We start from the raw sequence: 27,948 nt of genomic DNA, 5'->3' as shown, positions 1-27,948 counted from the left end.
GCTTGCGGAATTCAGCATGGCATGGGCTGCGCTGCTCGATTGCGTCTTGCATCGGCTGTGCTGGAAGGATGAAACCTGCTTTGGCATACTCCCAGGTGCTGGAGTATTCTAGTCGCAGATGTCATCTCCGCACTGACAAGGGGAGGAAGTCAATAGTCAACAACAAAGGCGATAACAAAGCAATACAAAGGTCGCAACAAAGTTCATTGATTGTTGATGAGTGAGGGTGACTGCGCGCAGAGATTGCCGAATCTGACGGCCAAAAGGCTCGTGTCACGGAAGTGCAGGTGTGGCAGCGTGAGCAGGTGCATTGCTAGACCAGTGCACAATTGACAAAGGCGCAGCGTGGCATTGGCTGCGCGGGCGTGGGCGCGAATTAAAATGCCGGCTACCCACTGTTTGTGCTTTGCAGACCAGATGGTGCCGAGCCGCCAGAGCGCATATCAAATTCCTCGCTCCCTCTCTCCTACGACCAGTCCCACCTGCGTTGCGCCACTACTGTTGCAGTCTGAAGTCGTCTGACAGCACAGCTTGGCCCTCGATCTGCACCGTCCCTAGCATCGCTCACTCGCGCACTTGTCAACGGGCCCTCTGCTAGCCTGCGGCCCGTCGCCACACGTCGCTGTCGCTGTGGGAACTCGACCTCATCCTCTCCAGGTACCCCTTCCCACTCGACACTGCCCGACGCTTGTCGCTTCTGACACGTCTTCGAGCCCGCTTCTAGTTCCACCCAAGGCTCCTCACACACTGCTCCACCATGTTTCTGTCCATATTATAACACTTCGCCTCACTGGGGCCCCACTCTCCCACACACCCATCCATACCGCCCAGCAGTAATCCGCCGAAACGCCTCTAATTGCATTGCACTCGACACGATCGACATAGCACGCCGCCTGCTCTAACGAGGGTCCAGGAACGCTGCGGCAGGTGCATTGCGCCAAAAAGAAACCGTGAAACGCCTCACCCGCTTGCATCACGACCACACAACTTCACTATTACGGCATCACTTCGAAATATCATTCGCACTCCGCAATTGAATCTGATACACGACCTTGCACCGACCCCACGCACGTTCCTCGATCGATACACCACCGACTACAGAACACATGGCGAACGAGCAGGATTACTTTGCTAGACAGGGCGCGTTGCAAGTAAACACACAGCAGAACATGTCGAATACATGTCCGCCAGATATGACGGCAGAGGAGGAGGCGGTCGGCGACCTGGACGAACCCCCTGAACCTCGCGCGCAACGCCCTGCGCCTCTGGTTCTCCAGCATTCCTCCTCCACATCCTTCACCAAATCGAAACCCGTAATCGACCGCAAAGCATCGCTCCTTACCTCCGCGCTCAAGTCGGGCTCGAACGCGAGCTCGCCTGTTGAGGAACACTCGGATGCGAGCCCCGTCCGCGGCATGTCGTGCGTCTCGACATGGAGTAACAACAGCGGCACCGCAGATCTCACTAGCGACGGAGGCTTCACGAGCCCTGGCACACGGCCCTGCACGCCGAGCCCGCCACTTCCTTCGGCAGCGTTCCACAGCATGCTGCCCACGTTCAACAACAAGCCGTTGGAGCTACCCATCTCTGTGGTCTCACACGACGACGAGAACATCACCCCAGTACCCAAGACCGCGCCTGCTCAGAGCACCGAGCAGAGCATCGAGGCTGTTCTGGGAAGGAAGAGGCGCATCGTGTTTGCGTGCGGGCCCAAGGAGGACAAGAAGCCAGCAGAGGCACCTGCGAAGCCCGCCCCTGCTCCTCAGGCCGAAGAACCTCCCAAGCGTGTCTGCACCATCAAGTTCGCGTGCCCGTCCAAGCCATCCACAGAAGCAGCGCCGAAACCCCGCCGCATGGCCAGCCCCGCACCACCACCACGCCGGATACCTTCGTCTCCCAAGCCAACCACCAAAGTCCATCGCGACTCCGATTCTACGGTCCGCAACAATTCCCCCGTGAGCGTGCGTAAAGTGCGCCCGGTTGACCACACGCGGCGCTTGAGTTCCAACTCCGACCTCGCCCGCTGTGAAGCGTACCGCTTCCATGAGTTTGCTAGCTCAGAAGAGGAGGTCGAAGAGTGGACGCAAGAGGTCACTTGCCATCGAAGCCGGCTTACGGTCCAGGATACGCTCAAGATTGAGAACAACCTGCGTAAGCTAGGCGAGGAAGTTGCTGAAGAGGAGGCTATCGATGAAGAGGACGAGGATGACGATGAGGATAACGTCGAAATGGATGACGACGATGACGATCTGCTAGACGAGGATGAAGACGATGCCGCGTACAGCGATGCGACTGACGAGGGTTTCCAGACTGACGATGAGAACGGATTTGCCGTTTCAGACGATGACAGCGATGCCGGGTCTGACTACGACTGGTGGGCGCCTGGAGCATCAACTGCAGCGACATCGGTAGAGCATCTGGAACAGCTTCGACTGAAGACTCACCGAACCGTTTCTGAATCATCGATTGGGTCTTTGGAGAGCCGCGAGGGTCTCAAGATCATGGACAAGCCTTCCAAGCGCAGAAAGTCATCGAAGCCGGTCAACATCCGCGTTCCCACCCCTGAGCTGCCCGACAGCACAGACTTCGTGTGCGGTACGCTTGATGAGGACAGGCCGGCTGAAGCGGCGTACATGTCAACACTCGAACGCCGACGTGCGGCCAAGCACAAGCCGACTCCACAGGACATTGACCCTACGTTCCCAACATCGGATCCGGAGCTTCCTGACGATGATGAGGATGAAGTTTCTGAAGATGAGAAAGCTTCCGAGACTGATCACCTCATGATTCATGGCCGCATGGACCCTGTCAACATCGATGGACGAGGTCGCCGCAAAGAGGTCTCAAAAAAGCGATCTCCTCTACCGTCACCAAAGCGATTGCGATCACCTCCACCAGCAAAGCGTGCTGTGCACCGTTCTCCGCCACCACGCAAGTTGTTTGGAAACTCTCCCAAGCGCCACCATTCTCCTCCGCCTCCAATGCGCCTCAGGTCTCCACCACCTACACGTCGCGGCTCCGTCAACCCCGTGACCATGACCACACGTCAGCGTAGCGACACTTCCATCCGCTTCGCCGGCATTGCCGAGCGCCCTGCACCCACAGTCTCAGCCTCTGTCCCACGCACCCCCATCACCATGAGGAACCCATTTGACCTCGACGAGGACGAAGACGCCGACGGCTCCGACATGCCCATCCGCCGCGCCATTGACATCAAAGTCGGTCTCGAGAAGAAGAGGCAACGACGCAAGGAGAAGTTGTACCGCAAGCAACACCGCAAAGGCGCCAAGGAGAAGCGCCCCGCTCCCGGTCGCGGTGCAGAACGCATGCGCGAAATGGGACTCGCGGTACACGCTCACAAAGGCAAGACAAATGCCTTTCAACCATTTGGAATCCGCAAAGATGCGGATGAGGAGGACATGCATGTTTTGTCTGCGTAGACGACAGACGTGTTGTGCAGGTGAGGATCAGCGCCGCCGTATACATTCGGCATTTTTACATGTTCCCTGCAGTCTGTTGTAGGGCTTGTTGGTCGCTGATCCCACTTTCTCGTAGGGTTGCTATGGAAGCACCCAGCGATTTCAACTTCTTAGGCTCCTTGTTCTTTTCCTCTACTTTGCCTACTTACCTTCTTTTTCGAGCTTCTTCTTTCACTACTTATGGGCTTCTCATGTACATAGCCTTTTTATCTATATTTTGGTCAAATACTTTGGTGTGGCTTCTTCACGTTATATGGTTTTAGTGTCTCTTTTGTTTTTGACTATTGCATCTAGGTGTTTCGCGTAGCATTGATGGCCTCCTCGTAAGGTATAGCGGGTTGAGCGCCGGTTGGGGAGTTTCTGAATTCATTGTATGGGATTTTAGGATCCTGTGATTGATTACTATGTTATCGATGTGTTTGAATTACTCTGCAATGTTTGACTGCATGTCCATCACAATCATCATAAAGCCTGAAGCCAACGTCCTCACAATCTGCCATGACTCTCGTGTGCTCCACCCATCACACACAACATGGTTCGATGATGTAAAGGTACTCCATACCGGCACTTGCGCATATGCAGACGTGCAACGGGTGACCCACTACCCACGAGTGTGACAACCATGGAACTGGCCCACGACCCACAAACGCAGAAGAATTTAATGCCCGATGGATCGGCATCTACTTTGACGTCGGTTACATTTCAACTGCCGCAGGACGCTACTGACCAAGTATGTGTATATGCGCTATGCGAACACGTACGCGTCCTACCGTATTCCAAGGTTGACTTATATGGAGCTAAATAGGTGTATGCGCTCGCGCTCGCAGTAATGATGATACCTACACTATTGCCCTCGTCAATAGTCTCGACAATACACCTAGACACGTTTGAAGCAGGTGGCTTGAATGACATCAAGGAAATGCAGGTGGGTCGCGTGCGCCACCTTACTGAATTGGGCTGGCAGGTGCTAGAGGCCGCGCGTGCTTCAACAGTTCCAAGGGTAGCGCGCGCAGGGTCGCATCTCACGACGGATGCAGTGCGGGTGTGCTGTATACTGTGATAGTTGCACCCTGAGTTGCACGGGGGGCCTGAAGTTGATAGACGAGGATCCTATGCTCGTATTCGCATCGTGCAGCGGGTGCAGCCGAATGCTTGATATGCGACGGACAACGCGTGGGGAAGGCGGGGCGTGTGTGGTGGAGGTTATTTGTACAGTACTGTATGCAGATGTAGTCTATATTCTTCTTGTTTTCGCACTCGAGGTTACAGTATCTGCTTGCGGATAATCTGGAGACATAGTGTTGAGGTAACGACATGGAGGCGTCGGTACCTTCTCGCCCCTGTCATACGTACTACTGTAATGTACTAAGCGTTGACCGATCTAAATATCCCGCCGCGCACTGCACTCCGCAACGCCCTCACCGTATCTCCCATTGGGGGCAACCCGTCTTGTCCATCACCATGCCAACTCCACCGTGAAGCGTCTATCGTCATTCCTCCCGCCGGCTGTCCCCATCGCCGCCCCTCTTCTTTTTCCACAACCGTCTTTGGAACCCTTCACCTCTGCCAGTCGCGTGCCGACCCTCGTTCCTCGTCGACGCCGTCATAGCGCTTCGCTTCCCTTTCACTTGTACATATTCATATTGGTAGTGTCGCCATCCATGTCGCCTCCAGCCACGCTCCGAAGCTCCCCAATTTCGATAATATAGACACGCGCGACCGACTTCGCTCGCGTGACCGACCACGCTACCCGCACCCTCCATCGTCGCTCCGGTTCACGTCGCCCGGATCCCGCTAGCACCCATGCTCATGAAGAAGATGTGGATAGTGGAGGAGCGGAAGGACAAGACTGTATACCGTCGCCGCTGTCCGACCGGCGGAGAAGTCCTCTCCTTCTTCTTCGTCTCGGCATGCGCCCTGCTCTTCCTCATCATCTGCACCATTCTCTACGGCACGCGCACACAGAACCCTTCTTTGCCCCCGCTGGTCAAGGAGTACATGCCCGCCGGCCGCTGTTTATGCGAGTTTAGTACCACGTTCTCCTGCGACACTTGTCTCGATTGCGCTGCAAACCAGGCTATTCTCACGACTAATGCGACCGAGTTGGAGGAACATGGACTGTGGACTTTTACGTATCCAAGGGATAAGAATAATTATGGGCTAGATGAGGCGCAGTGCGATAGCGCTTTTCCGGGGCAATACGAGGATATTGAGCGTGCGGTTAAGGTGCGGAGTCGCTGGGGTAAGGTGACGCAGGCGGATCTCAATAGCTTCGAGCTTACGAAGGGGATGGTGAGGGCTATGGTTTATGATAGAGAGGTTTGTTGAGTCCAGGACAATTGGCAAGTGCTGAGCGCATGCTAACGTACAACAGCTCTACATCCTCGAGACTCACATGGTCGATAACGTCAACCGCCAAAAAGCCATTGCAACACTCAGCGCCATATACCGCGCCGTTCTCGCCGCCCCCTCAACCGCCGACATCCCAAACATCGAATTCGTCTTCTCTGTGGAAGACCTCCCTGCGCAACCCCACAAACCGATATGGTCCCTCACCCGCCGCGTCCAAGACCACAACCTCTGGTTAATACCCGACTTTGGGTTTTGGAGCTGGGACATGCCTGCGCTGGGCACACTAGACGAGGTCGCTCAAGAAGCAGTACAACGGGAAGCCGTCGAGTCGTGGGACCAAAAGATCGAGAAGCTAGTCTGGAGAGGCAAAATCACTTTCGCGCCTAAGCTGCGGAGAGCACTCCTCGATGCAGCAAAAGGCAAGCCATGGAGCGACGTTGGCCAACTCAAATGGACGGATCCAAATTTCAAAGAGCAGTTTCTCGGGCCGGTGGACCAGTGTAATTACATGTTCATTGCGCACGCTGAAGGTATTATACCCCCAACCACTAACAGAGTTCTGCATACTAACAACCACCCTCCAGGTCGTTCCTACTCCGGCTCCCTCAAATACCGCCAACTCTGCCGCTCAGTAATCGTCTCACACAAACTCCAATGGATACAACACCACCACTACCTCTTCCGCTCCAACGGCTCCAACCAGAACTTCGTGGAGGTCGAACGCGACTTTTCGGATCTAGCATCTGCTATGGAAGATCTGCTCGATCACCCTGAAAAGGCGAAGCGCATAGCAGATAACTCGGTGCAAGTTTTCAGGGAAAGATATCTGACGCAAGCGGCGGAAGCGTGTTATTGGCGCAAGCTCATGAAGAGGTGGAGGGATGTTGTCGATTGGGAACCGGTGTTGTTTGCTGGGAGTGGGGAGGATGGGATGGCGAAAGAGAGGAATAGGGTGAGGAGGAGGGGGGTTAGGTACGAGACGTTCATGTAAGTTGCTTTCGGACTCGAGTAAAAAGTGAATATTTGGAGTGCTAACACATCTGGCAGGCTTTACGAACCCAAAATCCAACTTTCGTACCCGGAATCCGCACATTGAGTCTGTACATCAGGCTCACATACATACATGTATATGTAACAGCTGAACTTCTTTTTGGCTAATGTTACATCGTCTGGAGTATAGGCGGGATAGCTATTTGAGAGCGTTTATACCCCATCTGCGTATGCGGCATTTGTGTTTTTGTTCGGTTTGGCAATACGGCTTACTAGATGAGGCGAGTGAAGAAATAGCATGCTATTGCAGTACCATGTAGAGTAGTACGTAATCCACCTTTGGCCTAAAAGTATAATTTTCAAATCCATGGAGTAAAAGCACATCGGCATGTATGTTGTGTGGTAGTCTTTTGATGCGACAGGATTGTTGTAGTATGTTATTCCTGGAGTTGTTGAACTGGTGACGAAGCGGCCAAGCTGCCTCACGTTCGAAGCGCGTGCAAACACGTGAAAGAGGAAGATGGACATATGTGAACATTTCGCTACTGCCACAAAATCTCGTAGACTCGTCTAACTTCCAAAGCAAATCCCAGACCACCCTCACGCCTTCCTGCCCCTGGCTGCTGTCACGGCGCTGACTCTCCTTCTGCATGTCCAATGTCTGACAATGCTGGTCCCTTCATACCAACCAGGTCTCAGGACACCAACCGAGGAGTTATGCACGGAATAGAGTGCGAAAGCGTATGTGTAGAAGCAGTGGTCTGCGCAGCCACGCGGGGTGCCGTGCGAGAGACTTTGCGCCATGCTTGTCTCTGAGAAGACAAGAAGCGTGGTGTCCAATGAAGGTGGTGTGAACTGGTTCGTTTTTCTGGAATGATAACAATTGGGTATCATAACAAGTAGTGGGGGGGTGGGTAGGAAGTAAGTCGTCCGAGCGTTTCTCTGCCGTGGTCCTTGCTTCCGGTAGGGGGGTGTGAGTGCTGTGAGGCCGCCGCTGCGATAGGTTTCCATAACGAACATCCCGATGCGATCGTGTCGTCAGATCAGATAGTCGATCATGTCGACTTGCCTCAAGAGTAGTCGGTAGGCATCCTCCTCGTCTCAGCCTTGACTTCAGCGGTCAGGGCCTCGACCTCAGCAGTCAGAGCGTCGAACTCGGCTCTTAGAGCCTTCTCATCGCCCTCCAGCATGATAGCTCCGGTCCTCGAGAAGAACCTGTGCCAGATGTCAGTATGAAGGTCTCTTTCACACAAGCTGTCAGCAACCCACCTCATCCACACCCACTCCCCCGCAACCCAAACCATCGTAGCCAACATAAACAGCCCCAGCACCGTCCCCACATAATGCACCTCCTGCTCGACGCCTCCCCTCCCCCTCCCACTCACCCCATCAACCTCTTGTCCAAACCCACACACAACCCTATTCTCACTCGTCACCCCGCTGCTCGGATCCAGGGGACTAACTTCCCCTCCCTCATGCATACTCTGCAGCAGATTGAGTGGGAGGGGCTTGGGGATAGCGAGTAAGGTGTCCATGGTGGTTTGGCTGGCGAATTGGATGGGGAGCGCGTTGGTGATGGAGAGGGAGAAGGCGGCTTCCCAGTCTAGAGTGAGCAGCTCTTGGTAGGAACATGGGGTTGGGGTGCGGCTGGTGGAGAAGGTGAGGCAGCGGCATTGGAGGTCTTCTAGTTGGGGTGTGGGGTGAGGTTGTGTGGGGGCGGCGAGAGATGCGCTGGTGAGGGCCATGATGGTGAGGAGGAGGGGGATTCGTCGGTTGGACGGCATGGTTGTTGTAGTGGTGTGTTCTGGTAGGTTGGATTGCTGTTGCGGTTGAAATCGCAGGCGTTGAATTTGGGCGAAACGAGGAAACCCAACGACTCTGGAATCGCAGCGGCGGAGCGGAGAAACCTCACGATATAGAGTCAACCTGCTGCTTTGGCTTGGAGGTAATATGGTCCAAGAGCTATGCGCTGCGATCTAGACCCTCGTTAGCGCAGCCCTCACTCTCGTATATCTGCTCCTCTTGATTAAGCGAAACAGACAACACCCTCAATCATCAACTCACCAATGAATATCTGCGTATACCTTGAAGTAACAATCGTCGTGAGCCACATGTGCAGTCGAGGGGGGCGACAGAAGTGGCTTATGAACCCGTTCGAAACAAGCGTGGGTATAAGCGTTGGAACCAGGGCATGTATGCGCAAGCTTGCATTCACCCTCGCGTGGCGCTAAACCTCGGTAACTTAACTGGGGGCCCAGATGCGTGAGTGAATATCACACGACATCCTTGCAGCGATCTTGACTTTCCCAGGCACATAATCAAGTCTCACACGACAGATTTCACGCTGCTGCATGAGCGGCCGCCCGGAAACGGTGGTCATCCTATACGCCGGCTCCGGCGAGCCAATAGCTCCGATACATAGTCACATTCCAGCTTCAAGACCGTCTCCAGAAGGAACACCGGTACGGTGTCGTCGCACGCGCTATTGTTCCACACGTTTCGTGAGAGGAGCATAGTGCCGGTGATAATTGCCTAGCTCAGCCACACGTTTCTGTGCACGTTGCGAGGGAGGTAGGCGGTATTGGTCCCTGATCGACTGGTTTGCGGCTGCGATGGGGTTAGTGCGTGCGCTCGACGCGTCTGTGCTTGTGGCTTGAATCGACGCGCTGGCGTCAAAAGGGCTGATAATGCGCGAAACAAATCTGGAAGGTTACGAGAGTGGTTTGGGGGGTTCTGGGGATCGTGCTACAGTGTCGGAGCCGGGATCAGCTGGCTGAGTGTGCCGTGTCGTGAGATGTTGCCTGATGTCTTCTTCCAGGCAGATTGTTTGCTGCGTGCAACCGATGCCACGAAAGCAAAGTGTTGCAGGTATGCCCATGTATACAAGCTAAGCAGCAAATCGCCTAATCAAAAAGTGCCATCTCCAAGCTGATAGGAGCAACGCCTCCCCGATCGTCACCAGCCATGATACCAAGCTTTCCTAGACACCTGTCAAAACGATACCAAGCATTCTCAAAAAGCTTATCCCTCCACAAACCCTGACGCGCAAGCCACGATATTCCCGGCTCTCAGACCATGCAGCCCTTCAAAATCCCTCACCCCCCTTCCCTGTCCGGACGCAACGTGCCTTCCGAAAGCCTAATTCAGTTTCGAAACCGACCCTACCCTACCTATCACAGCCCCCGCAGCGTATATCGGACCATTTAGACCTGCGTCGATAACACCGCGGACCGGCGTAGACTCCGAAAGTCCAGTTCGCGAATAATTACAATTCTGGGTGAGTGCGTTTGGGAACACGAGATGGCTAGCGGGGCAAGCGCCGACGTGGTGCTGGGTTAGTGGCTGAGGTGACGACGCAAAAAGAGGCGCAGGTTTGTGTGGTTCAATTTCTTGACCAAGCCGGTGTGTGTTAGGCGTGCTGGAAAGGGCCGTTGGGTAACCGGATGGGGAGCTTGGTAATTCGTTGGGTTGGGGTGAGATAGCGTGGATGATTAAGTACTAACGATCTTTTTCACATACGGTGCATACGGTGCATACGACTCAAACATGGCAACGTGGAAAAGAACTGCAAGTCTACCGCAAAATGCCTCACAAAGCACGCCACTAGCCGTTGAGTAGGTCCTTTCTTCTCTTCCTTCCCGTCTTCTCATACCCACAACAGGATCATCACTACCGCCCAATCCTCCCTACCATCACGTCGACAAACCTCTCATATTCCCTCTACTGAATCAACAACGAGCCCCAAACCCAGGGCCTAAAGCTAGTGCCGTGACATACATTACCGCGTATAGCATATCTACCGTAGAAGGAGCGAATTCGGCGGTATTTCTCCAGGGTGATCAGCGCGAGGTTTCGTGGGAGATGTGGCTGTTTCCAAGCGATCGTGGACGAGGGGTAGGCTTTGTAATGGGTTTTACCGGTGGGTCGTCGTGTCCTCTCGGCCAGGGAGAGGCAGGTTGATGGCATGAGGACGAATCGGTATATGGAGAGTGGGAGCAGGCACGCTGAATGCGCGTATGAATGTGAAGATTCCTGTTACGACTATGAGTGGGTGAGGTACTGATGGGAACACTGGGGAGCTTGTGTGATGCGCAGGGGGGTTTAAGGGGTTAGCTAGGTGGTAACGATATTTTTGTCGAATTACCTTCATCTAAACACACATAATATAATCAGAGTAACAGCGTTATTGTTGCTCTGTCATGACCTCTCCACTGGTCGCAACAATGCTACCACAGGTGGATTACGTAGGAAATTCTGTCAGCCTGTATGCTCTCGTAGCTTTCGACGCGGGACTCTTGACAAGAGATCGTGCGATCGTGACCAACGACGCACAACGTTGAATACAGTACATCCCACTGAAATCGCGCTGCACCCACTCGAACATAAGCGCCAACTTGCAAATCATACCTTCGAAGTATGAGTCCCCAAACATGGGCGGCTGGGCCTTTCGAAACTGTGACAGGCATGAAGAATCCGTCCAACTGGCCTCCATAAACGAAGTCTGGGTACAATATTCCGTTCACTAGTCGGGGGCCCAGCTTAATCCTAGAAGTTCCCGTCTCGTCGATCAATGTGCTTAGTCTACACAGGTGACAGTTCACTTTCAAAACGGGCATGGCCCCCCAGGAGGCGTCGAGAACCGCGGAGAGATCAGTTGCTTCTCTTCGACCTTTGAAGTACCACCCATACGAAGGATTGGTCCTTTTCTTCGAGCCACTGACATCAGAGGTGGGATGGAGTGTCATCCAGCATGCGCCTATTACTTCCGCTATTACCATGCCATTTGGCGCGCGGATTGCGGTACAATTGACTGCGGAATTGATTGAAAGCCAGGACCAGGATGATCCAATGTAAGGCTCTTCTCCTGGCGGTGCATCCAATGTACGAGCTACTGGTACTCCAGGGGTTGTCGAAAACCACACCAATTCCCGGGGCAGATTCTGGGCCCACATGCCAACAACATAGCTCATGCCACTTAAATCTGCGAAATGCTTTGCGACACCTGCGATTGCAATCATTCTGTCGCTGCTGAAAGATAATTTGGTCTTCGAATACAAAGAGGAGATTTGGTACCAGTCGGCTATAAAGGACTCCATAGTAGTGATCCGGTACGAAGGTAAAGGCCTTGTAGTCGCCGTACAGACAGTTTCGCACCTGACACACTCTCGGCACTCCCAGAAAAGTTGCTGTCTTCCGAAATACAATATCCGGGGGGATAGTATTCTCTCTTGAACTACCCAGCCACGTTGGCAAAGCCGTGCTTGGTGCAGATCAATGTGAAAAGCGTCACGATCTTCTAGATCGAAATTCCAGGCGGAACTAAGATTGCTTTCCAAACGCATGGATATCTTTGTCGGCACCACAGAGTGTTCTGCTCTCTCAAAAAAGAGCCCACCCATACTGTCGTGAGCTCCTAGAGCAGCAATGTTGCAGTAAGTATTTTGGTAGACCTGATTCATGAGCGTCGATTCCCTTTTCCAGTCCTCCTTAGAACCTTGGATGATGCACAGACTGTCAATCCACAAGAAGCGGTTTCCTAGACGTTGCGTGACTGATATAGCATCTCGAAAGGTCTTTGAGAGACTGGAAACTTCCAATCCAACCTCGGTATATTCTTTGTATGTTTCTGGGGTCAAGAGAACTGGCGATTTGCCTCCCCAACAGTGGCTCAATGTCAGATATCTCTCAGGTCCTGGGTTCTTCGCAGTTTCCACAATTTTGATGTGCTTGCCGCACGAATCAATCTCAATCAACCGTGTCGGCATCCAGGTTGGGTCCACGAGTACATTTTGACACTTGCCATGAGAAGTGACGCAGTCATCTAGCCACCGCAGAGCGGTCGACCATGACTTCGGGTTATCTGTCCGTACTATATTCACATGAGCCTTCTTCTCATGTATGGCTGTGTCTGCACTTTGGTCTTCTTGCGGCGGCTGTTCGTCTGTTTGGAGGTTACCTGGATCCAAGGTCAGAGTATATCATAACAAGGGTTCCAGCAATTTACCAGCCAAATGAAAGATCCGGAGCAGAGGAAGCTGCTCGACTCCTTTCCGCGCCTGTATCATTATAGGCCCCGATTCTGTGAGCTCTGTTCGAAAGCCCTGTTCGTCCAAGTTTGTATAATCCTGTCGCAAGGACTGTTTAGACATGAAACGCAGGACTATCCGACAAGATTGCTCGCTATCTTTGATGAGGACGCTCGAACAGGTGATAAGTGGGTCTGTGTCTTGCGTCTCTGTGTCTACCCGATTCATGTCCAGGCCTTCGGCTAGTATGCTGCAAATTGGGCATTGATCAATGACCGCTTGCGTAAGTTTTTCCTTAGTAGTATGGGGTAGGTCGAATAGATATCTTCCGGGACAGGGGTTCGTAGAGTTCGCGTGCTCATGATTCAAGAAGAATATAGGGTAGATAACGTTCAAGCATGAGGGACAGAAGGCCTTATTAAACGTGAACTGGCAAGATTCGCTCCGTGATGCGTGTGTCGACTCGATAGAGGGTTGAGTAGTGCTTGGCCTAATTTCCCACACCTTACCAGGCTTGACTGCTTTGAAGTCAAAAGGTTGGTCGTAGAAGTGGGGGGGGTAGACCAGTGCTGTCGTCTGTACTGGAGGGAGCAAAGCTGGCGCTTCCTTCCAATGGTTGATCCGAAGTATTTGCAGATGTGCTGCCTCGCCGATAGTGGTCCCCTATTTTGCCAATGAATTCTGCCATCTTTGGGATTGAATGCAGCTCGAGGATAACCAGAATCCGAGATATGGAAGGGGCTAAAGAGCCTGAACTTTATGTGCAGTTGCTTCGTTGGTTTCATAAAGTAATACTGCTGCCTAAATGCCTCACTTGCAGGCTTTAGCGAGGTAGAACCCCGTGTCTGATAAGCAACTTACCGATGACGTAGGTGTCATGTTGGGCGTTGTTCTCAAGGCAGAACTCCAATATTTCGAGTGTCCTAGGCAATTCTAGCTAAGGCTGTAACCTACCCAGGTATATCGCGATATTTCCCACAGGATATGCAGGATATGCAGGATATGCGCCAGCGCTACATCGCATTGAGTTATACAAAGGGTTGGGGAGATGGGACGAATGGGTGTGGTGATGTGCTGTGTTGGGTTGTATGGTGAGATAGGGGAGATGCGCCTACCCACCTACCTTCTTGTCTCTTCTTGGATTGGGTGATGAGAGATAGGTATGGAGATGTCGGTAAGCTAACAGTAACGATGATAACAATTTACTTAGATGTATATGCGATAATATCAGGCTACCTTACTATCCTCTTCACCATGCACAGAGTCTGCTTTCAATCCCTCTTCCTCAACAACAGCAGCCTTCAGATTGGCTTCTTCTTCTTCCTCGCCTCGTTTTCGCAAGCCGCCACCCTGCCCAGCGTCTTCTTGCTCGAACTTCTTCCCCTCCTCCTCATCCTCCTCCTCAACCCTCTCCAACCACCTCTCAACCTTGCACCTTCATTTCTCCTTGTCTTCTCCATACGCCGTGATACCGCCCAAAAGGCCACCTACACCCTTTCCTACACCACCCAGCGTACTGCCTACGCCACCAATCACATCGCCCTTGCCGAGCTTACTAACGCCGTCGCCGACGCCGCTGGTGATGCCGCCAACAGCGTTGTTAGCACCTTTGCCTACGTTGCCGACGACGCCGCCGACGGGACCGCCGACAGTGTTGCCCAGGCCAGCGAGACCGTCGCCGACGGTGTTGCCGACGCCTTTGCCTACGCCTGTTACTGTGTTGCCTGCGGTGGTGTGTTAGTAGGGGCGTTCAGACATACATGACAAGCGCATATCGACGCAGCGAAGTAAGAGCATGAGATAAGAAAAAGGAGAACATACCAACACCACTACTCGCCCCAGCAACAGTCCCCTTCGCATCACCCCTACCAATCGCCCCCGTCGTCTTACTAACCGTGCCCTGCAGCCCCTTGGTCGCAGACCCAACCGTATAATACGCGTTATCCACCGCGCCCGTCGCCGTCTTACCCACATTATCAGTTACATGCTTGACCGGCTTGCCCACCCCACCGGGCAACTTATCGAGTCCTTTGCCCGCATACCCCGTCACGCCACCAACCGTATTATTCACACCCGTAGTCACAGAATCGGTAACGGTGTTCAACCCCCCCGTCGTCGTCCCAACAGTCTTATTCAGCGTGCCCGTAGCCGTGTTAACACTTTTACCCACGATACCCGGCTGTTTCTTCGCGGTAGCGATGGTAGACTGAGGAGTAGGTTGGCCTGGAGCGGGATGAGCTAGTATTACGTCAAGAGGGGTTGGGTAGGTACCGTCGATGTTTACTTTGGTGGGCGCTGTGCCGTCCGGGTTTACCTTGGTGGGTGTGCGCTTGACAGGCGTAGTCTTCGCTGCCGTCGTGGTCTTTGCTGCGGACGTAGACGCAGCCGTCGTTGTCTTCTTCACGGGCGCTTTGCTGACTGCGCTTGCGGGCTGCGATTGCGCGGCACCGGTTGTGGGGTTCTTGCGTATGGGCAGCGGCTTCGTGGTGCCGAGGGGGGTGCGTTGGCGGACGGGCTTGGAGGCTTCGCTGACGGGTGTTTTGCCTGTGGTGACGGGCGTTTTCTTCACGGGTGTGGTGGTAGAGGCGGGCTTGCTTGCTGAAGCAGCGGTTACGGGCTTCTTTACTGGTGTTGAGGATGCTGCTGAGGTCGCTTTCACAGGCGTGGTCTTTGCTGGGGTTGAAGCCGAAGCGCCCGCTGCATTGAGCTTCCTCGGTACTCTCTTCGCTGGCGCAGCAGCTGATCCTGCGGTATCCGTAGCTGTCGCAACAGGCTTCTTCACAGGGGTAGCTTTGGTAGCCGACGTCGCTGTCTTTGCCGGAGTCGTAGAAGCCGGCTTCGTCGCGGTCGATCCAGCGACTTTGGAAATGTTTCCAATACTTGCTGGGCGCGCATTAGCCCCCGTCCTTTACATCATCTACCAACATACATTGCAGCGCAGCATTCTGCTGCTTGAGTTGGTCCACGGCCGACATATCGAGATAACAACAACGTAAGCTTCAGGAAGTTGGTGCTGGAACGTCAAGGGATCGTAATGACAGCGAATAGGGAGGACAGAGTCTGGTAGTCTATGGTCCTGTACCAAGAAACCGCGTTCTAGACATCTTGAACGCGGCTCCGTCATACGTCATGCACGCTCCTTATCCCTGCTGTTGTGGAGGTACGAAACGGCCCAGGCTTGTGGAGATTCCTGTTTTTCGGACACGGGACGATCGCCGTTGCATGGGTTGGACCCTGACGTTGTGAGATCCGTCGCAACACCAAACTGGCATCTGTCAAATCTGACATCTTTCAAATAGAGCGCAAAGTTAGTGAGAGATGACGGAAGAACGGGAGTAGTCTTGAAACGGTCGATGGCTAGCTGGTGTGGTGAACTGTGCCCAGCCGCGTTGACCATCAAGGCCATGCATCAACACCACAAAAGCAAATGCAACAACAAAAGCACAGTCAAGACAAAGATTGTTTGAACATTTCATCATTCATGAAAACTACCCAGAGGCAAGTCTACGTAAGATACATTTCGGGATATCCATTACTCGTGATGCATAAAGTACCACCACTCTAAGACGCCATCGAAGATTAAGCTTCGTGCTACCATGCAAGTGAGGTGTAGAAAGTGAAAGAAAGCCATGACACATGAAAGGGATATCAGAGCGCCGACCAAACTTTTCAAAACCAGTCAAGACGGGCGATGCGCTTAGTCGACCTCCTCCATGGCGCTCTCGCCAGCCGCTGCGGGTGCCTCGGCGGCTTCGGTCTTCTCTTGCTCGGTCTCGACCTCCTCGTCGACGTTCAGGCCAAGGGAGACAAGCTTGTGGATGCGCTCAGCGTACTGGACGGGCTCGTCAATGGTGAAACCAGAGACAAGGAGCGAGGTCTCGAAGAGAAGCAGGGTGATGGACTTGACGGTGCGGTCATCCTCACCATCGGCCTCGACCTTGCGCTTCAGCTCCTTGATGATAGCGGACTTGGGCGAGATCTCGAAAGTCTTCTTGGAAGACATGTACGAGCTCATGGAGGTGTCACGGAGAGCCTGGGCCTTCATGATACGCTCCATGTTGGCTGACCAACCGAACTGGCCGGTACGGATAGCGCAAGGTGAGCCGACAAGCTTGTGGGAGACGACAACCTTCTCGACCTTGTCACCGAGGACAGTCTTGAGGCTCTTGGCGAGACCCTCGAACTCCTTCTCCTCGGCCTCACGCTCCTTCTTCTCCTCCTCGGACTCCTCAAGCTCGAAGTCCTTGGTGATGTCGACGAGCTTCTTGCCGTCGAACTCCTTGAGCTGAGTCATGGCGTACTCGTCAATGGGGTCAACAAGGAAGAGAACCTCGAAGCCCTTGTCCTTGAGGGTGTCGAGGAAGGGCGACTTCTGGACAGCCTTGAGCGACTCGCCGGTGATGTAGTACATCTGCTTCTGGTGCTCGGGCATGCGGGTGACGTAGTCGGTAAGCGAGGTCTGCTCCTCACCAGACTTGGTGGAGTTGAAGCGGAGCAGCTTGGCGAGGGAAGCGCGGTTCTGCGAGTCCTCGTGGATACCGAGCTTGATGTTCTTGCCAAAGGCAGAGTAGAACTTGTCGAACTGCTCACGGTCCTCGGCGATCTCGTTGAAGAGCTCGAGGGTCTTCTTGACAATGTTCTTGCGGATGACCTTCATGATCTTGTTCTGCTGAAGGGTCTCACGAGACAGGTTGAGGGGAAGGTCCTCAGAGTCGACGACACCCTTGACGAAGCTGAGCCACTCGGGGATCAGGTCGGTGGCGTCGTCAGTGATGAAGACACGGCGGACGTAGAGCTTGATGTTGTTCTTGGTCTTCTTGGTCTCGAACAGGTCGAAGGGAGCGCGCTTGGGAACGAAGAGGATGGCGCGGAACTCGAGCTGACCCTCAACGGAGAAGTGCTTGACGGCAAGGTGGTCCTCCCAGTCGTTGGAGAGGGACTTGTAGAATGAGGCGTACTCCTCGGTGGTGATGTCCTGAGGGTTGCGAGTCCAGATGGGCTTCTGCTTGTTGAGCTCCTCCTCCTCGATCTTGGACTCCTTGACCTTCTTGGTCTTCTTCTCCTTCTTCTCCTCGTCGTCGTCGACCTCCTCGACCTTGGGCTTGTTGTCGTCGCCCTCGGTGGTCTCCTCGGCGGCGTCCTCATCCTCGACCTCCTTCTCGGTCTCCTTCAGGACGTGAAGGTAGATGGGGTATGAGATGAACTCGGAGTGCTTCTTGACGACCTCCTTGATCTTGGACTCGTTGAGGTAGTCCATCTGCTCATCCTTGAGGTGGAGGATGATCTTGGTGCCGCGGCCGATCTGCTCGCCCTCGGTGTCCTCGGTGATCTTGAAGGTGCCACCGGCGCTGGACTCCCAGACGTACTGCTCGTCATCGTTGTTCTTGGAGACGACGGTGACGCGGTCGGCAACGAGGTATGCGGAGTAGAAACCAACACCGAATTGACCAATCATGGAGATGTCGGCACCGGCTGACAGCGCCTCCATGAACTGCTTTGTGCCGGAGCGGGCGATCGTACCCAGGTTGTTGATGAGGTCGGCCTTGGTCATACCGATACCGCTATCTTGGATGGTGAGGGTCTTGGCCTCCTTGTTGGGGATGATGTCGATGCGGAGATCCTTGCCGCTGTCGAGCTTGCTTGGGTCTGAGAGGGCTTCATATCGGATCTTGTCGAGGGCGTCGGAGGCGTTGGAGATGAGTTCTCGCAGGAAGATCTCCTTGTTTGAGTAGACGGTGTTGATGATGAGGCCGAGCAGCTGAGAGATCTCAGCCTGGAACTCGAAGGTCTCCCCAGACATGGTGGCGGTTGTGTGGGTGTTGAGCTGCGGGAGAAGAGTCAGCCTGGGTTCAATGGTACTAGGCTGAAGTGACAGGCGAGCAGGCGAGTGTGGGGAAGACGTACAGTTAGGCGGGGTAGTTCGGTTGCTGAGCTCTTCTAATGCGCGTGGGTAAGAGCAAGCAGAGCGACGTCGATGTCTGTGTAGGTGCAGTGGGAGAGAGCAATTCGATGAAGAAAAAGTAGTGGGAGGAGTCGAGTTTGGGGCTGATATAGTCTTTGGTGGAGCTCGAGAATCTTCTAGACAGAGCGGCAGAAACGCAGAGAAGGCCGCGGCTAAGCCAATCACGGTGGGGCATGCCTTCCAATTGCGCCTCACCGCCAAACGCGCCTTCCCCAGCAACGCCTAGTAGCGAGGGGCAGAACAATCGCGACGTTGGCGATGCACTCACTCGTTGCTTGTCTCGCCGGCGACACCGCATAGTTTACTTCTAGAATCCTCGCTTCTATAATTGTCACCGTCTCAATGGAGAGCACGAGCTTCTCCGGCGGCCGTCGCAGCTTCCCCTCACGAGCGCGCGCGGAAGCTCAGAGCATCAGCCTCGCCTGGACAGTCTCAAGCACCTGAGCAGCCTTGTCCAGCCTTGCGCATTGCTAAACTTGTATAGCTGCCTACATCCTCGCTCCGCCACAGCAATCGCTGCTGCTGCCTATCCCATCGACGTAGCAAACTGCAGCTCGTTCCGCCAAACATCACCAGTGCCTTCGCCCGGCCTCCCAGCAAGCTCCGCGCGCTCACCTACACCACCCGATACCACCGTCTTTCACCACGCTCGAATAACAACGCTGGACGCGAGGTGTCGGCTGGATGATGGTATGATGTAGGAGTAATCAGGTGCGCCAAATATGGCTGGGCTACAACTTCAAGAGTGATATGATGTAAAGGTAGGTGTGGAGCCTATTGTCACAAGGATCCCAAGACCCTCAAGTGTGTTGGAAACCAAGGCGGGGTGACTTCCCTCCCGAATTACGAATACATACAGCCCCATCAAAAAGGCTCCGTCTGCCAAAAATCCAAGTTCGTAGGCGCAACCTGCCCCAAAAACGTCTCGTCAAACCCAAACCCATAAGAACCAATCAAATCATACATATTATACTCATTCCCCGCTGTCACATCCACACCCTCATCATTGCGCGCCGTAGCCGCTTTGACAGGATCAAACACAGTCGTGGCAGCAGGCGAAGCAGCCGGAAAGCCTCCCTGGGTCACAGACCCCGACGGCGTACCCGCAACATCCAGCCGTTTCAACAGATCATTGATTCCCTGCACGATATGCGTCGTGATATGTTTCTCATTCAGATTCTCCGCTACTTTCGCTAGGAAAGAAGATGAGCGCCGCGATAAGGATAAGACTTGGTTGATGTTGAAGTTGAGACCTAGGCCAACGGGTTCGGTTGCCCACTCTGGCGATTGCACTTGTGCCATGCCGCCCCAAGTCTTTGCCATTTTCAACAGGAAAGTAGCGCAGAAAGCGACCATGGTGTGCGTGAAGATGGGTACTGCTGTCATGGCCTTGCGCAGATCAGGCTCCTCGAAGATTAGAGTGAGGGTGCTGGTTGCGGCCGTGATGGCGATGTTGGCTGCTTCGCGGCGGTCGTAGGAGAGGGATTCGGATGTGGCTGCGCTGGGCGGAGGGAGAGCACGCAGCGCGAGGGAATTCAGTTGGAATCTGGCGAAGTGGTAGTATAGTACTACGCCTTTCGACGGGTAGGATCCGATGGATGGACTGTCAGCGGATCGGGCTTGCCACGCGAGCCGCCATTGCTCAATGGCGAAGTTGAAGAGGCGGAGTTGTTGGAAGTCGGGTTCCGTGAGTGGTTGCTCTGGATCGCTGCCGTAGGCAATGTATGCTTCTGTCAGGATCTTGAACAAAGTTACTTGCGCCCCCAGTCTGATATCTCCTGGGGTCGTTTTGGGACTGTCGAGGAAATTCTCAATGTTCTTGATGGCGATGTCTTCGTGGACGATAGATGGTCGTCCATATGCGATGCTGAACTGCTTGTCGCAGACGTATAACGCGTACCATAGACGCACGTTGTCGCGTTGGTCCTCATGCCCTCGCATCAGCTTCTGGTAGGACATATGCAGATTCATCTCCACGGCGTTCCTCACAGCCAGGCCGGCCAATTTCCAGCTCAAATTCGAGAGATAGAAAGCGGCAAGAGCCAGCGCGCGGATATCATCCAGATTATGAGGCCGAGCGAGAAAGGCACTGTAGACTAATGAAACGAAGATGTTGTAGCATTTCTGCAATGCCTCGTCTCGACCAGGCGTGTGTAGTGCGGAGATTGTGAGCACAGCAGCAGTGAGAAGAGTGGACTGGCGACGGACTGCATCCAGAGAGTCATACGGGAAAAGTACACCAGCCCAGAGATAAAGCCGAATGTCCTGCATATACCGTCTGAACAGATCCTCAGCTTCCGGTAACGACACAATGCCTTGAGCTATGAAGTCCTCGTCCACAGAGTTGGAATTGGGCTTCCATCGCACGCTACTCCGAAGGTTCCGGATCCGGGTAAGGTCGTACAAACTCTTCATGGGCGCTGTCACCAGGCCAGACTCTTCTCCGGACTCGCGTTCAACAGAGGTATCTCTCGTCATATCCATGGGCGGCGGAACAACAAACGTCGCATGTCCACTCTCAGACATGACGTTTGTCGGGCTGATGGTCATGGTGCGACCTGCTGAATGCGGCGGTGTATCTTGACTAACTGGACTATCCAAGCCGGGCAGTTTGTTGTGCTGCAGCAGACGCTGCACCGCAGAGCGCAGCTGCGACAACTCGGCTGTCGCATTTGATTTCCAACTGAAGTACTTAGCAATGGTGAAGAGAGCATATGTAATATGGACCTACGCCGCATCTTCATCCAAAAGCCGTTGATTCAAATTATAAGGAACGCATTCCGTTCCGCTGCGCAAACACTTCGCGCATTTTGCTTCATTGTCGACGGGCTCACATTTGATCTTGTGTCTTTTACACTCCGCACCTACAATAACACATTGTAAGAAAAAAGAGAGAAGCAATGATGAAGTGGGGCGCGGTCCATGAACTTACAAGCTCTAATCCTCGGCGTTCGTGGTGCAGGTCGGCGCCCATCCTCATGCTCCGCATCCTCACTCGGACGCTTCAGTGGAGACATATCCAAGGGGCCATGGCCATCGGAGCTGCAAGAGATGGAAATAGTCGGAGATCTTTGCGATTTCACTTGCGGGCTTAGAACACCGTGCTTTCGTCGCTTTCGTGCTCGTGACGTGCTGAGATTATTTGGGAGGCTAGCCAGCCATCTTGAGCGGGATCTGGCGCTTTACCGGATGAGGTGGCGGGGTGGGGTTGTCAGCTCGAGTCGAGCCGTGTGTGAACTGTGTGTTCCCCACCGGCTTGCCTTCTTGCTATTAACCTCCCTTTCTACCTGGTTTAAAAGCCGATGGATAAATCCGGAAAATTTCAGGGGTACGGTGGCTAGTATTTGTGGCAAGGCGCACGCTTGTAGAAAGCGACGTAGACGTCGGGGTGTCTTGAAGACGATTTCACAGTTTGACTCAGCTTCACCTAGCTCATCCACGTATATCGCATGAACACTCTTTTTGCCATTGCCAATCTACAATGATCTCAATGGTGAGGTTCGAAGAAGCTGGCATTGATGGTATCACCAGCCTCGTCAACAAAATCCTAACCCATGTCACCACCACCAGAATCATCTTCGTCATCGTCGAAGAAGCCAACCATATGAGCCATACTATCAAGGTAATGCTGTGGCCCTTCCATTTGTAGCTGGAGGCGTACAGTCCTGTAAACCATAGAACCGTTGTGGCCGGGTTGATAAGGTTGGGAGTGATTAAAATCGGCTTCGTCGGCTCCAGTTCTTACTCTTTGCCCAAAAATGTCGCGAGAAACATGAGGGCCGGCTGTGAAAGGAGCCTGCACACCTTCCCTCGCTCCAACCGACACAATGCTACGGTTCACAGCCGTGATCATTATATTCTCGGCGATGCTGTTGGCCAAATCTATATCTTCGCGGGTGATGTAACCTGCGGCCAGCCCTTCCGCAAGATCGCGAGCATCCAGGTAACAGTCGATCGTAACTTCATTAGCAAGCTCCGATGTACGTCTCTGCACAGTCTCGATCGCACTTTCAAGCAGATTGCCCACGAGTGGACCGATTGTAATGACCTGATGCGGAGTGAGCATTGAGATGAATGCCTGGTTTCGTGCGCTGGTAATGAAATCTATGTCATCAGCTGAAAGAGGTCCTAGGCGAACGGTACCGTGTGTATGCGGGTCATGACCTGGGAATGTAGTATACGTAGGAAGGTTGACAGGCTCTTGGGGTACACGTACGTCGCCGTAGCAGAGTGTACGATCGATAGGGCAAGAGTTTAGACGAGGGTTACCGGATTTCCACCACGATTCGATGCAAGTTCGGTGGAAGAAGTGTTTGTCGCCGCAGACCTTCGTAACGACTGCTTCCATGTCAGCCTGGCAATCTGTGTCGGATGTATGTCTATCTGCTGGATCATAGACAGGAGGTGCGTCCTCTAATGATTCCTGGCAGATAGCACACTTCTCTTCAGAGGGTGATTGCCGAGGCTCGAGAGCGGTGGACAGCGTGAGAGCGTGTGGGTCGGTCGTCATTGTTGTGCGTTGGGACTGTATGACGGGCTGCGCTGATCAGGAGGAGAATAATGATTCTGTTCACATGCCGCCGGGAAGGTCGTATTGTGAACGAAATAACATGAGTCGCGATCCGCCACATAGTATTCACCTACCGCTTCCTGTTATTTCACACTGTCTAGCCGGTCCTTAGTGGAGGTCATCTTGTTCGATCATTGAGCAATTTGAATTGGGCGAATATTGAGGTGGTATGGATTGAACGCACGGTAATTATTGCTTCAATAGGTCAACTGATTGCTGTATGTAAAAGACGTTGAGAAAAGAAGGTATATAGTCCATTCTCCGGTGCAGCACAGTGCAAAAGCAGATGATATGATGCAGTACGAGGTGGAGAACTGTGCCGCTTGCTCAGGTTCCATAGGCAGAAGGAAAGGCAACTGTTTGCTTCAAAGATCTCCGAGAAATGATATGTTGAAAGAAGGTGGTGTAAACCTGGCGCAGCTGAACATAAGCGCGACAGCCTTTGGAAGCTATCACGCTAGCGTGCTTAGTCATCGGCGCGTCTCTCGTTCGGCAGGCGTCATCCGGCACCAGCCCTCCTTCATCGAACGCAATCTTGGTGCAACTCATGAACACGATCCTCCCTACCCAGCTCCGGTACTGTCACGATATCCTCTAGTTCGCTATCGCCGTGTTTGGCTGGCAGCTCGTGAAAGGTCACACCTGTCAGCTCCGGAGCTGGATCTAGCGCGTCGTGAGCTCCCTTCTCTTCTACCAGCACTGTGCTTTGCTTCCGCATTCGCCTAGGTTTCCATAAAAAGAACCATGCGCACAGGATACAGAGTACGATCGCTGCTACGCAGCCCACGACAATCCCAGCTATCGCACCACCAGAGATGCCCTGCCCGCGGGCTACCTCGGAGTCACGGTCAGCAGCTGGTATAGTCACAATATCAGCTTCCAGATCGTCCCATTTCGCCGCGCTGACGTTGAATATGCCATTCTCGAAGTCAACGCCGATGTAAGCCTCTTGTAGGAACGCCCTACCAATGGCGTACTGGCTCTCATTATCAGCTCTTCGAATCGGAAAATAGTTTGTCGCATTCGCAAAGATTGGATACCCTGCCTGCAGATCGAAAGCCGCATATGGGATTTGGATCAAAGAAGTGTTGCCACCTGTCACGGCGTTGGTACCAATAGTGAACGTCAAGGTGGGATTAAGTCCCCGAAGTCGATCCCTGGCCGAATCCCTGAGGACGTATCTGCCCGACCTCTCATGATACTCCAAACCGAATACGGACTCAAAGCGATCGCAGACAGACTTCGGGAGCCATATCTCTGGGATGGACGAATCGATCGGAGCAAGGATTCGTTCATTGTCAACCAGCGAAAGTGTTCCGTTCAATGAGTCGGTTACTATGATATCCTGGAGACCGACTGTAAGAGCTCTGGACATGTCGGTGTTGATGTCAATTGTCAAGGGCTCTGATGCACGTGCAAGATCGTAGCCTCCAAGAACGAGGCTGGCGGCTATCTTTGTTTTGCGATACGGGGCGCCAGCCTGATATCCATACGTCAGACTGGGTATATGACCATCATCCTTGAGAGCTGAGATCAAAGATGGCGAGCTGATTGTCTCTGAGAAGTTTAGTGGCAGCGGCGACAGTCCCATCTGTCCGATCCAGAAGCCGGGCGAGGCATACGCGGTGACTGCCAGATGTTCCAATGTGAAGTTATACAGCGCAACACTATCAAACCCATGGAGGCCGTTCCCGGTGATCCCGTGGATCCTTCCCATTCCGAGTTCATAAAGACCGATGGCTTCCCAGGTTGACGACATGTTCGCTTGGAACCCAGGACTTGGACTTTGTTGGAACGGAGCTGCACCGCGAGAGCTGCCGCAAGAGGCTGACCCGCCTTGCAGTCTGACACACTCATCGGCAATCGGAAGCCAGATGTTCTGAGCCTGAGTCGCCGGTAGCACATTGAATGTTTGCGGTGGCGTCCCTACTTGAACCAGGAACCTATTATTGTCAGCTCATGCCTGGATACATATAAAACAAAATGCGCAAGACGTACGTTGACCAGCTTCCGTCGTTACCAAACCAGCTCCCCGACGCAGCGAGCGATAGTGCTTCCGCCATCTTTTTAAAGTCCCCAGGCTGTAAAGGATAATGGTATTTTGCAGGTGGCGGCGATTTAGGATAACAACAGAACTGCAATTCTCCGCATGCGTCGATGCGCCTATACTTGATTACTACCGGAGTTCTGCGGCTGGTCTCGCCCTTCTCCACAACCAGACATTCGATGATATGGTTGGTGGGCTATATAAAGCCTTACACCATGTATCCTGCAGAGAAAATCAAAGTTTATCGTATTTCGCCGGATCAAGGCATTGGAGTACACTCTAGCCAACCACGACGGTCGTGCCCAGACCATGGTTGGGGGCCAGTCGCAAGGCTGAAAAATGTTGGCTGGTCGCCCACCGGTCAGCTCACGCCATAGAAGATATCGTATCTAGCCGGCTCCCTTCGACCACTCGTCCTCGTTTTGTCTAAGGCGTTGCTTGTAGGTTGATACATACATCGACAATCCCCAAGATCTCGTATTTTTCAACATGTGGTGGTCCATCGCCAGCACGGAGTTACTTTGCCGGATGAGAGTGGTTGCACTTGCTGTTTTGCTATTTTCAGGTAGCTTTCTGGCTAGAAACACATGATATAGACTTATGAGATACAGGTCCTGGCGTCGCGGTAAACTTCGCTCGTTCTTTGACACCAACGTCGGAATGTCCCGCGTTTATTACTAGTCTCACCTACGTGTCGACTGTCACCTCAACCCCGACCGAATTTGCTACCCCTCCCCCTCCCCCAAACGTAGTTACTGTAACCGCTTCCATAATCGTCCACATTACCCCTTTCAAAAACGGCACAACATCGACCAGAACCGAGGTAGTGGGAGTTACATCCGACCAGGCAGTGCCAATTACATCCGACGAGGGAACGAGACTTACATCTGATTCAGCCCTTGAGAAAAGGGCGGCGAAGGCCGCTGCGACGACTTTCATGTAGGTTCACCATGCTTGGACTAGCAGCGTGCTTATCTTTCGCAGGACAAATCGTTATCTGAATAGCTCTATCGCGATGATGACAACTCGAACAGAGCCACGGACTGACTGCCCAAATATTACCCAGACGGCAATATTCACCAGCGTCGTGACGATAGTGCTGCCGGGAGCACCGCAATCGAGTGCTGCACCTCCATTCACCGAGACCGTTATAACTGCTTCAACACTGTTCGATTATGGTCAACTTGATCCAGCCATCTTGGAGCCTACCATTTCAGAATCCAGGTAAGCAGCAAGTTTATGTTAGTAACACTACCAGCTGACCAGATCGAAGTACGTCTACAGTAGTATTGGCTCCCCGGCCCTCAATCATCAGAACTACAACCCCAGAAAATCTCCAGACTAGTACGACTGACCAACCAACTATTCCTGCATTGCCTCAAAATACTCTTCCAGGCCGTCCGACAGCAACAAGTCCTGTGCCACCTCTGGTTGTACTTCCTTCGTTGCCCAGCAACCCTCCGGCTTCCACGGTAATTTCTCGTCCAGACGAAACACAGACTACAGTCTTACCTGGTGTTGGCCCTATTATAATTGATCCATCGCGCTCGGCTATCATAGTTGGCAGTGCTACGAGCATGATCACTGCTGGACAACAAACCACCATCAACGACGTTGCAATCTCATTCGATACTTCCGCTTCGTTCGTTGTCATAGGCGGCACTACGACTTTTGCGCTCCCTCCACCGAGTTTTGTAACTCAATCAGATCCTGCGGTAGTTGGTGGGACGACAGTTGACATTGGTCAAGTCGCCACACAACTTGACCCAGGAGAAGTGACTTCCATCAACGACGTTGCGATTTCTCGAGACACTTCAGCTTCTTTTCTTATCATCGGCGGTACCCAAACCGTTCCGCTACTGGAAGCTACTCAGACACCAGGTCCATCTACAGTAATCATAGATGGAACGACCGTCAATGTCAGCGAGCTTGCCTCGGGACTGGAGCCAGGCGAGGTGACCATCATCGGTACCATGACCATCTCACGCGACTCTTCCGCTTTGATTGCCGGTACCACAACAATAGCAATCGATGCAGCAGCAAGCAGCGTCGTCCTTGGGGGCACAACGATTGCGCCTGGTTCTCTTCCTTCCGGGGTCTCTTTCATCCCCGCAACCGATGGGGGAGGATTATTGCTGCCGAACAGTCAAACCCTGATGCCTGGCGCCATGACTACTATCAATGGCATCGAGGTTTCACTCACTCCTGGAGAAACACCCGTGGTTGTAGTCGAGGGATCGATGTCCATCACCGCGTCTGTTACCGCGGATGGCAACGACGGCAACTCTATCAACAGCGGTAGCGGCGGGCTCGGTAAGCCGACGAGCACCACCACAGGTGTACTAGCGGATTTCACTGGTGGTGCGATTGCGAGCGTTCATGGTGTTTGGGACGCGCTATGCACATTGGCCATGACAAGCTTGTTTTTCGGTATCGTGCAACGTTTGTTTTGATGTTGGATACCAATATTTGGTGTACACTCAAGCCGGAGATCTGGAACTCACATGATTCTCCTAATGAAT

The 27,948-nt window shown here is 53.3% G+C and overlaps 9 protein-coding genes across 9 annotated transcripts; 3 read left to right on the top strand and 6 right to left on the bottom strand.

Annotated features, from left to right (window-relative positions):
* Positions 1–1,106: 1,106 nt before the first annotated feature.
* J4E85_001970 (uncharacterized protein) lies at positions 1,107–3,440 on the top strand (the record flags this gene model as incomplete). Its single annotated transcript, XM_051466250.1, is given in 2 exon segments — positions 1,107–1,151; positions 1,167–3,440. The coding sequence occupies 2 exon segments, from the start codon at positions 1,107–1,109 to the stop codon at positions 3,438–3,440; spliced, it is 2,319 nt and encodes a 772-aa protein (XP_051330807.1).
* Positions 3,441–5,282: 1,842 nt separating this feature from the next.
* On the top strand, positions 5,283–6,822 carry J4E85_001969 (uncharacterized protein; the record flags this gene model as incomplete). Its single annotated transcript, XM_051466249.1, has 3 exons — positions 5,283–5,798; positions 5,854–6,361; positions 6,416–6,822. The coding sequence occupies 3 exons, from the start codon at positions 5,283–5,285 to the stop codon at positions 6,820–6,822; spliced, it is 1,431 nt and encodes a 476-aa protein (XP_051330806.1).
* A 1,069-nt stretch (positions 6,823–7,891) lies between these two features.
* On the bottom strand, positions 7,892–8,566 carry J4E85_001968 (uncharacterized protein; the record flags this gene model as incomplete). The annotated part of the gene is made up of 1 exon (XM_051466248.1): positions 7,892–8,566. One exon carries the CDS (start codon positions 8,564–8,566, stop codon positions 7,892–7,894), a length of 675 nt encoding a protein of 224 aa, XP_051330805.1.
* Positions 8,567–14,074: 5,508 nt separating this feature from the next.
* J4E85_001967 (uncharacterized protein) lies at positions 14,075–15,822 on the bottom strand (the record flags this gene model as incomplete). Its single annotated transcript, XM_051466247.1, has 5 exons — positions 14,075–14,282; positions 14,310–14,571; positions 14,669–15,070; positions 15,119–15,730; positions 15,777–15,822. The coding sequence occupies 5 exons, from the start codon at positions 15,820–15,822 to the stop codon at positions 14,075–14,077; spliced, it is 1,530 nt and encodes a 509-aa protein (XP_051330804.1).
* A 722-nt stretch (positions 15,823–16,544) lies between these two features.
* On the bottom strand, positions 16,545–18,647 carry HSP90 (heat shock protein 90; the record flags this gene model as incomplete). The annotated part of the gene is made up of 1 exon (XM_051466246.1): positions 16,545–18,647. One exon carries the CDS (start codon positions 18,645–18,647, stop codon positions 16,545–16,547), a length of 2,103 nt encoding a protein of 700 aa, XP_051330803.1.
* Positions 18,648–19,673: 1,026 nt separating this feature from the next.
* J4E85_001965 (uncharacterized protein) lies at positions 19,674–21,359 on the bottom strand (the record flags this gene model as incomplete). The annotated part of the gene is made up of 1 exon (XM_051466245.1): positions 19,674–21,359. One exon carries the CDS (start codon positions 21,357–21,359, stop codon positions 19,674–19,676), a length of 1,686 nt encoding a protein of 561 aa, XP_051330802.1.
* Positions 21,360–22,356: 997 nt separating this feature from the next.
* J4E85_001964 (uncharacterized protein) lies at positions 22,357–23,319 on the bottom strand (the record flags this gene model as incomplete). Its single annotated transcript, XM_051466244.1, has 2 exons — positions 22,357–22,857; positions 23,026–23,319. 2 exons carry the CDS (start codon positions 23,317–23,319, stop codon positions 22,357–22,359), a joined length of 795 nt encoding a protein of 264 aa, XP_051330801.1.
* A 580-nt stretch (positions 23,320–23,899) lies between these two features.
* Positions 23,900–25,138, bottom strand: J4E85_001963 (uncharacterized protein; the record flags this gene model as incomplete). Its single annotated transcript, XM_051466243.1, has 2 exons — positions 23,900–24,078; positions 24,187–25,138. The coding sequence occupies 2 exons, from the start codon at positions 25,136–25,138 to the stop codon at positions 23,900–23,902; spliced, it is 1,131 nt and encodes a 376-aa protein (XP_051330800.1).
* Positions 25,139–27,003: 1,865 nt separating this feature from the next.
* Positions 27,004–27,879, top strand: J4E85_001962 (uncharacterized protein; the record flags this gene model as incomplete). The annotated part of the gene is made up of 1 exon (XM_051466242.1): positions 27,004–27,879. One exon carries the CDS (start codon positions 27,004–27,006, stop codon positions 27,877–27,879), a length of 876 nt encoding a protein of 291 aa, XP_051330799.1.
* Between the last annotated feature and the right edge of the window lie 69 nt (positions 27,880–27,948).

The sequence above is a fragment of the Alternaria conjuncta genome, assembly GCF_024043145.1.
Source record: "Alternaria conjuncta strain BMP 0040 chromosome Unknown scaffold_2, whole genome shotgun sequence".
Taxonomy (NCBI): Eukaryota; Fungi; Ascomycota; class Dothideomycetes; order Pleosporales; family Pleosporaceae; genus Alternaria; species Alternaria conjuncta.
Note: the sequence above shows the minus strand (reverse complement) of the source record. Positions and strands in the feature narration are given on the sequence as shown.